The sequence below is a fragment of the Berghia stephanieae genome, chromosome 4 (genome assembly GCF_034508935.2).
Source record: "Berghia stephanieae isolate SIO BIC M18660-M18661 chromosome 4, UCSD_Bste_1.3, whole genome shotgun sequence".
Classification (NCBI taxonomy): Eukaryota; Metazoa; Mollusca; class Gastropoda; order Nudibranchia; family Aeolidiidae; genus Berghia; species Berghia stephanieae.
Window position 1 is genome coordinate 10,069,806 of NC_088363.1, and position 10,000 is coordinate 10,079,805.

General features: G+C 35.6%; 1 protein-coding gene across 5 annotated transcripts in view; it reads right to left on the bottom strand.

Moving 5' to 3' along the window:
- Positions 1 to 10,000, bottom strand: part of LOC144970010 (short transient receptor potential channel 4-like) — a 506,392-nt gene that overhangs the window by 26,558 nt on the left and 469,834 nt on the right. For all 5 annotated transcript variants that reach the window (XM_078909160.1, XM_078909159.1, XM_078909162.1 and 2 more), the window contains 6 exons: positions 8,221 to 8,361; positions 7,101 to 7,240; positions 6,039 to 6,427; positions 4,449 to 4,650; positions 2,134 to 2,334; positions 1,414 to 1,455 (listed from right to left, as the gene is read on the bottom strand). In XM_078909160.1, coding sequence (XP_078765286.1) covers positions 1,414 to 1,455; positions 2,134 to 2,334; positions 4,449 to 4,650; positions 6,039 to 6,427; positions 7,101 to 7,240; positions 8,221 to 8,361 — 1,115 coding nt within the window. The remainder of the gene's footprint in view (positions 1 to 1,413; positions 1,456 to 2,133; positions 2,335 to 4,448; positions 4,651 to 6,038; positions 6,428 to 7,100; positions 7,241 to 8,220; positions 8,362 to 10,000) is intronic.

Below are 10,000 nucleotides of genomic sequence, written 5' to 3' on the forward strand. Positions count from 1 at the left end.
AATTTTAAAAAATTGAGCGTTCTACAATATCCACTAAATGTGCTCAAAGCGCTTTACTGGACATGACGCCTGTTTGGCGATATTATATTTTTTTTCGGACAGAGACAACGCTGTTAATGTGCAGGTACTCATTTTACACATGAGTACAGTGAGAGAATGTGAGTAAAGAGCCTTTTCCAAGGACTCAACTACTATGCGCCAGGGGAGGCTCGAACCCAGAACCTTCCGATCCGAAAGCGAGTGTCTTACCACAAGACCACATAGCCTCACAAGTAAAGGATGGAAGATGTGGTTATGTGGGGACATCTTTGAGTAATGAACCAAAAATCATATAAAAGCTGTATCCCTCTCCTTACCAACTGTAGGAAAATTGTCACAATCCTTACGACACAACCAACAATTTTCTTATTTAAATTTCTTTTGTACTTCATAAAATTTAGAGAAAATGAACAGTGTGTTGTAGAGCATATTTTGCTAAAGAAAATAGTTATCGCAAGAATTTTACTGCTATTATGTCTGAGAGATAAAAAAAAAATTGTGTTAATTTGGTGTGAACTTCGGGGAAAATCCTGAAAATGGCTGATAAGGAGAGAGTTGCCTTTTTTTCGGTGTAATAAATTAATTTTTACACGAGTGCCCTTCCTTCTTTTAAAAATAAACGCTCCCACGGTGTTCCATTTTTTCGACCACTCCATATTAAAATATACCCGATGTGCATGGAATAGTGTGCTTTCAAGTACACACATCTGGCCCAACTCGAGTTGTGATGGGCACCTTATAAGACTTTTCTATAAGATAAGACACAGTAATGGCATTGTCGTTTATTCTTTCTTTCGAGTAGTTCGCTTCACATATCATAACTCTATAACAACAAGAGATGAAGTGAGTTGGAAAGCACCAGAAGACAATAGAGAATAACATTTTTTCCGCGTCGGTGATGTGGGTTTGAACTCGCGACCTTACTGGTACGCCAACTCCGTCTGGCCGGTTAGAGCGTGACTCTACCGTATGAGCTATCCACGATCACAAAAAAGATCGTCTCTAACCCTAGTCATTATAATAGCTCTCTCTTTCCGACTATTTGAGATCGCGGGTCCAACACACACAACTTCCGCGAAGTTAGTTAGCCAGCAATTAAGCAATTAATATAGCCAATATTCTCAACACAAACATATAACATAGAAACAATTGAGACATTGAGTATGCTCCGTTATTTGGGTGAATTTTTAATTTCAGAAAAGTGAGTGGAGTAGGCACTTATGTTGGTAACAACAAGAGATGAAGTGAGTAGGAAAGTGCCAGAAGACAATATCATTTCTCTGTAGTCCTTACAGGGATTTGCAACACTCATGTGAAAAATCCAGAGTCAAATTCGTGTCCTCCATGAATTAATAACAAAATAGCAAGACGTACCTGATACCGGATCTCCTTCTCGTTTATTTTCTTGACTATTTTCTGTAAAAATAAGATTGGAAGAAATAAGTAAGTTTTGAAATAATATCTCTTATTCACACGAATGGCCATCCATGTTTTAGGGCAGCAATATTCATTGTCATGTTCAAAATTCATATTAACGTTACACTTAAAGCTGGATTGGAAGCGTCTATTAATTTCATAGTTTCAAATCAAGAAGTTTCTATTTGAAGCCCTTTGATTTAGTACCATTAGCGTTACTAAAACATCTGCTGTACTAGGGGAGGTAATCCTTTAAATTGATATTCATGACTTAGCAAATTATGAGTTATTTCCCTTGACAAATAATTTCGAACTGCTATTTTATGCTGTTCAACAGATTTACTTTAAGCGTATTGCTGCTATGCGTTTAGTTAACTACAACATTCGCCAGCCGATATAACTTACCAACATTAGTGGTTCTAACCTTGAAAGTTTATATTTTTTTTGATATAATTCAGAGAGAATTAATCATCAAAGCGGCTGTCTAAAAACAATAACAAAGAGCTGAGTAAGATCAATTTCGTTCCTTATATTATATATACGAGTGAAATCCTTTTTAAACGCTATTTCTATCAGGCAATCTCACCTATACAAATTTGATATCGCTTTAAAAACATATTTATACCATTATTTTCAAAAAATATTATCTATTATCTATTATCCTTGATTTAATGTCACCTTAATACTCTGCCACCTGTTCCTCTTCTGTTGCTTGGAGCAGAAACACGAACACAGTCTATTTTTAACCCACTGCACGATGTAGTAGACCGTTTTAGGACTTGGTATCACGTTGAAAGGGGGTGGCAGAGTGCCGCTGTTCTCGAAGTAGCTGATCCACAATTTGGAGCGGGCAAATTTCCATTCCTCGTCTGCTTGCATCTAGGGAAAAAAAAAAAATGCAAGAGCATATTACTTGTGCGACTATGTGGTATACTGGTATGACACTCGCTTTCGGATCGGAAGGTCCTAGGTTCGAGCCTCGCGCTGGGCGCATAGTTGAGTCCTTGGAAAAGGCTGTTTACTCACATTCTCTCACCGTACTCATGTGTAAAATTAGTACCTGGCCGTTAACAGCGTTGTCTTTGTCCGAAATATTGTAATATCGCCTAACAGGCGTCAGGTCCCGTCCTACATGTTAAATGTTGCTGTTGACCAGGGACCGCTTGTAAAGCGCTTTGAGCACATTTAGTGGATATTGTAGAACGCTCAATTTTTTAAAATTAAATTTTTATTTTTTTTTTTGCTTAAAATAAGCCAAAGTGATACAAAGCTGCAAGAAGCTGGGGACTGTAAAAAGTAATAGACAAAAATGAATATAACAACTTCAAAAAAAAAGAAGAAAATACCTTACAAGGAACGTTTCAAGCTCAAAACCCTTCTTTAGCCAACAAAAAAAAAAACAAAAAAAAAACAAAAAACAATTGAAACTAAGTACATTACTAAATTTCAGATAGACGACAGAGACATTGTGTTGGTCCTCTCTGTAGAAGAAAGATCTTGTCACATTCTGAGATTTTTCAAGATTCCTTGAAGTTCAAACTTACTGTTTATCAAATATGTATAAACGTTTTAATAAATTAAATACTCACACGCTGGCATGAGTTGCTCATATCATGAAGATTAAACTTTTGTTTATAAAATCTACATAAACGTTAAAAATACTTACATAGGTAAGCTGGGATGAGTTGCTCATAGTTTAGATAAATACTTAGATAAGGTGATATGAGTTGCTCATACTTATATAAATTACATAGATAAGCTGATATGAGTTGCTAAAACTTTTATCAACACTTACATACATAGATAAACCGATAGGAGTTGCTCATACTTTAGGTCAATACTCACATAGATAAGCTGATAGGAGTTGCTCATACTTTAGGTCAATACTCACATAGATAAGCTGATAGGATTTGCTCATACTTTAGGTCAATACTCACATAGATAAGCTGATAGGAGTTGCTCATACTTTAGATCAATACTTACATAGATAAGCTGATAGGAGTTGCTCATACTTTAGATGAATACTCACATAGATAAGCTGATAGAGTTGCTCATACTTTAGATCAATACTCACATAGATAAGCTGATAGGAGTTGCTCATACTTTAGATCAATACTCACATAGATAAGCTGATAGGAGTTGCTCATACTTTAGATAAATACTCACATAGATAAGCTGATAGGAGTTGCTCATACTTTAGATCAATACTCACATAGATAAGCTGATAGGAGTTGCTCATACTTTGGATGAATACTCACATAGATAAGCTGATAGGAGTTGCTCATACTTTAGATGAATACTCACATAGATAAGCTGATAGGAGTTGCTCATACTTTAGATCAATACTCACATAGATAAGCTGATAGGAGTTGCTCATACTTTAGATCAATACTCACATAGATAAGCTGATAGGAGTTGCTCATACTTTAGATAAATACTCACATAGATAAGCTGATAGGAGTTGCTCATACTTTAGATCAATACTCACATAGATAAGCTGATAGGAGTTGCTCATACTTTAGATCAATACTCACATAGATAAGCTGATAGGAGTTGCTCATACTTTAGATCAATACTCACATAGATAAGCTGATAGGAGTTGCTCATACTTTAGATCAATACTCACATAGATAAGCTGATAGGAGTTGCTCATACTTTAGATCAATACTCACATAGATAAGCTGATAGGAGTTGCTCATACTTTGGATGAATACTCACATAGATAAGCTGATAGGAGTTGCTCATACTTTAGATGAATACTCACATAGATAAGCTGATAGGAGTTGCTCATACTTAGATCAATACTCACATAGATAAGCTGATAGGAGTTGCTCATACTTAAGGTCAATACTCACATAGATAAGCTGATAGGAGTTGCTCATATTTTAGATCAATACTCACATAGATTAGCTGATAGGAGTTGCTCATACTTTAGATCAATACTCACATAGATAAGCTGATAGGAGTTGCTCATACTTTAGATCAATACTCACATAGATAAGCTGATAGGAGTTGCTCATCATAGCAATCAACATGTTAAGCAAGACGATGAAAGAAATCCAGCTGAATGTTCCAAACATGAGCTTTCCAACAAACTCCGTGAATTCGTGGTTGAAACGAGGCTGCAGCTCGGCGTGATCCAGGTCAACGAGCCCGTAGATGGCCCAGTACAACGATTGGATGATCTCAAACAAACTGGGGGGGGGGGGTGTGAAGATTACAATTGTCTTAATCAAACGAATACAAACCAGGGAAGCATACATGATTATTATCGTTGTTGCTTTCATGATTATTTTTTTGTCATTAATATTTCATTGTACAATAAGCTTTGTAAATTTATGATTCATTCGATCTTGACCAGTTTTCAATTACCAGTATCCTAGATAGTAATTTTTCGACTCTACATTGCCGTATTGATACATTTTTCCTGACATTCAAAATTGTGTAAAACTGTCTGTGAATAATACAATGCAAGCTATATGAGATTATATAATTATAAACTATTGTATAAGGCATTTAAAGGATAATTCCTATATTCAGCCTTTAGTAAGATAATATGTAGATACGATAAGAGAAGCGTAAATTTATTAATGAAAACAATGAAGTTACAGAACTACAAAACTGATTTAGATCTTGCCCTAGAGTGAACCTGATAAAAATGTGTAGTACTAGGTTTGAGAGAATATATCTTTTCCCCCTTACACATCTGCTCTCTGTTAAGCACTGTAATTTTTGCTGTGTTTTAAATATTACGTGTTGTAAACATTTGAGTGTATTCCTCCTCTCTTTGGAATTTATGTGTTTGTGTGTTTGTGTCTGGATGACTCTATTTTCTAATAGCTCAAACTTAATACTCTGATGGTGTGCTCTTGTAGTACACATAAATCTGTTCCCTATTTGAACAAGTCCCCTTTGTCTCACTTATTCTCGTATGCTTTTAATCAATCTAGAATGTTTCGACCATCCCATTTGCTTCCTTTTTACTGGCGCTCAAATGACTTGATTGTGTTGCAAGGCCTTAAAACCCTTAACCCTCTCCTCACCAACCATAGGAAAATCGTCACATTCGTTATGATGCAATTGACAATTTTCTCATTCTGATTTCCTTTGTACATCAGAAAATGTAACGAAATGATTTGAATACAGCTATAAATACTAAATACAGTGTTGTCCTCACTTGTTCATTTTTTGTTTGAGTAAGAAAAGTCTATTTTTTGTGTTGGGTGGGGTGAATTTTCGGGGAAATTCTAAAAATAGCTGGTAAGAAGCTAATTAACTCACTCAACCCTAACAACGACTATATCCGTAGTTTACCCATGTCACGTTTACTTCACGAGACAAAGTATGGAGTAGGGGACAAATTATATCAAAGCTAATGTTTTTAGTTTTTACGTGCTAATGGTAGTTGAATAAAACTGTCTATGTACATGCTCATTTTTAATACATTTTTTAAGAATTTTGAAAATTAGCAAAAATCTCCAGGATTGAGTGAGTTAAAACAAACATAAACAAACTATACGGTATACAATGAGTAAATATTAACTAAAAACTTAACTCAAACTTGGAAATCAAATACAACTTACTTGGCAAAACTTCTATATTTCCGATCACAGTCCGGAGGAAGAGAGTCCAGTTTTTCTCCGGCAGCTTGCGCTTTCTCCCGGTCCAGCATGCAGTCGGTAGCGTGCCTGTTCGCGTAGTACCAGTACAGATGGTTCAAACCACAAGCAAACGAGAACAGGACCAGGAGGAACACACATCCAAACTTGACAATATCCATTATCATCCTTCCTAGAGAAATCTGCAGCGGTCCCAAGTATGGACTCACTGTGAATATATTGACCAGTTTTAGAGAGCTGAAGATATTCGCTGCTGCAAAGAGAGCCTCGGCTATGAGATTAGGATCGTATGCTGGCCAGTACTCCCTGTCTAGTTGGGCCGCTCGGTTTCCGTGTTTCTTCTCCTCCTCAACCTGAGAATAACGTAATTTAAGGTCATATGAGTTGCGTGCACAGTTCATATATATATAAAATATATATATATATATATATATATATATATATATATATATATGTGTGTCTGTGTGTTGTGTGTGTGTGTGTGGTGTGTGTGTGTGAGGATGGTTTTCCAAAACTTGTCTTAAGTCGATTTTTCATTCTTTTTTGTTGTTGTTGAGATTTTCAATCCATGATATAAATTGAAATATAAACTTTATTTTAAGCATCAATTGACACATTTCTTTGACTTGTGTGAATTTGAAGTTTAAATATCATAAAATAATGCCATATATACAGTATTTCGCATCAGGTAATATAGTCAAGCGACATTAGGCGTGGTCATTGATCAAATAGGTGACGAGCAGCGCAACATTTTGGCCCCCTTTTATTCCTGTTTAATGAATACCGATAACTTAGTTATAGCACGCTTTTTTTTTCTGACCACTTTGTCCACTCAGCAATGATTGGGTAGCTGGGACTATTAGATCTGACCGAAAGTACTTTACGATAGACACTAGCGACCAATTCAAAACATAATTAAGGAATTGCTATTGTCCGTTTCACGCTAAAAAAACAACGGATAAACTTCGGCTCCATGAGTCTAATGGCTCTGTCAGGATTACTTTAGTTCATGTATTATCTAGGTACCTGCATATAGGCGAGAATCCTGAGAGTAAATGTTGCGATGTAGAGAGAGTTTGTGAAGAAGTCTAGAATATTCCACATGTCGTGTATATATTCTATCGCTCCCTCGTCCCACAACTGTTTGATCTCACTCCACATTAGACCTGAAAATACAAAAATCTTTTAAAATGTGCTTTTATATAGAGCAATATCAACTAAACGTGCTCAAAGCGCTTTACAAAGAGTCCCTGGCCAACAGCAACACGTAACATAAAGAAAGAGACATTATGACGCCTGTTCGGCGATAATACTTTTTTTTTCAGACAGAGACAACGTTGTTAATGGCCAGGTACTCATTTACACCTGAGTACGGTGAGAGAATGTGAGTAAAGGGTCTTTTCCAAAGACTCAAATATGCGCCGAGCGATGCTCGAACCTAGGACCTTCCGATCCAAAAGCGAGTGTCATACCACAAAACTACATAGCCGTATTTAAAACCCATATCGGTTTTTTAAAAAAACAACAAACTGTGACGGTTATACTAAGGTCGTTTTAAGATCACGATACTAAATGTTTCAATATATATATTATAATATATATATATTTTATATATATATATATGTATATATATATATATATATATATATATATAAATACACAAACACGCACACACACACATATATATATACATATATATATATATATATATATATATATATATATATATATATATATATATATATATATATATATCAGGGGCGTGGCTATATTGGTTGATTTGGTGCCTGGCACCGCTTCCATCTTTTAAAAATGGATTACAGCATTTTAAAAAATCAAACATAAAAAACTGAGAAATGCTATATACCGCCTTTTACTTATTTGAGTCTTTTCTTTAATATATTTTTCTTTCTTTTGTATTTACAAATATAGCATGTTTTAAGTCATTTTCTTCTGATACTGGCACCACCTTACAATGTAAGCATGCCACGACACTGATATATATATATATATATATATATATATATATATATATATATATATATATATACATATTTGCACGTTCTTATTTAACAAGCAGAATCATACAACACATTATGAGGCGATAAACTGCTATTTATCCCAAGTTTCCTGTCTGTCTACCTACCAGCGACATAGGCCAGGATCACCCACTCCACCAAAGAGGCCGGTGATCCACGTAACTCTGTCTTCATGTCATCTCGCATGTGAGTTTTATCTTCCGTGATTTTCATCACTTCCGCTCTCTGGGATACTAGAATTAAAAGAACTGGAAAGAGAAAGTAAGAAAAGAAATACCTAGATTATGAATGGGAAATGGATGCATTAAATATGTAAGTTATCGTCTCATCAAGGCATTTTGGAAGGGACGAAGTTGACGCCACTCAGATCATTTTAGTTTTTTCAGACACCCTGTGAGTGATTTGTTTTCACTAAATTAAAGATAGAACGAAGATGACGTCCCTCAGGTCTTTGTTATTGCTTTTTGACATCCGCGTTTATGAGTAATTCTCACTTAACTGCATCATCCAGACTATAAAAGTTCAGGGTTACACAGAGTTTTGTTTGTTGGTCCGTTTTACTTCCGGATGGTTATGTTGTGAACTTCTCAGCCAAGCGCATACTATCTATACGAATCAGACTATACATGTTAAATACTTGCACACCGTTTTGTGTTTTGGTATGTCTAATCTGGATGGCAGATGATGTGAGTATTTTGCCTAAACGCATAGCATCGATATCGAGCTGAATCCGTTTGGCCCAATTAAAGCTGACTTTTAAGACTAATGTGTAAAATATTATCTAACATCGGATTAATTAAAATGAAATTAAAATCCCTTTATTCGTCCCCTAGGTGATATTTTTTTTTCAGGGTCTAGGCCAAGGAACGACTAGAAAAGGCAAGGCATCCACCGCAATGCAACGCCGCAAAGTGAAACGGGTGACTTGCTTAAGGCCACACAGCACGACGGGTAGTCGAACACGATACTTTTCCGGTACAAAGCAACGACCATACCGGTGAACCAAGCTGCCCGTTATTGATCACCTACAAATAGAGTACATATTTGTTACACTTCGTCTCAAAACGGTATTAAGTTGGGATGATTAAGATGCTGAAAATAGAATTTGTAGCCAGAAATATCATGCTTAAGTTGAGTTTATATGCTTTATAGAGGAGAAGGAATATCACATTTTACTGTGCTAAATACCAACGTTTTATATTTTTGACCAGTTTTACTTTAATTTGACTTTTTAGTATCGGGTCTATCCCGACTTAATACCGTTTTGAGGCGATGGGTCACATTTTTTCTTTAGCTAGAAAAATGTCCTTATACGTATTCGGGGGTCCGATAGGTCAATTGGTAGAGTACTCAATTCACACGTAAAGGGACCGAGATCGATCCAGATAAACCCCCTGTCTACCGAGTAGTGATTGGGTAGCTCGGTATGTTAGATCTAGCGGAAAGTGCTGTGTCCTCTTATAAACTAACGCTCTTTCCAAAGGGTAGCATGCTATCGTTATCGTCCATTTCAAGCTATAAATTATTTGGCTGAACATCGGCTCCATGCGCCTCGTGGCTCCGATAGACTACTTTTTTAACATTTTATTTTGAAATCGAACTGATAAAACAAATTATACGATTTAAAGAGATTGATGAGACATGTTTTGAACAGCAGGTGCCACAGGCAAGAAAATTGCAAATCCAGGAGGCCAGACAAAATTATATATATATATATATATATATATATATATATATATATATATATATATATATATATATATATATATATATATATATCATTTCACTTTTATCAAACTCGGAATATCACTTTATACATTTGAGCATTTCTATACGGCAATATTCCCTAAACTTGCTCAAAGCGCTTAATAACCAATCTCTAGCCAA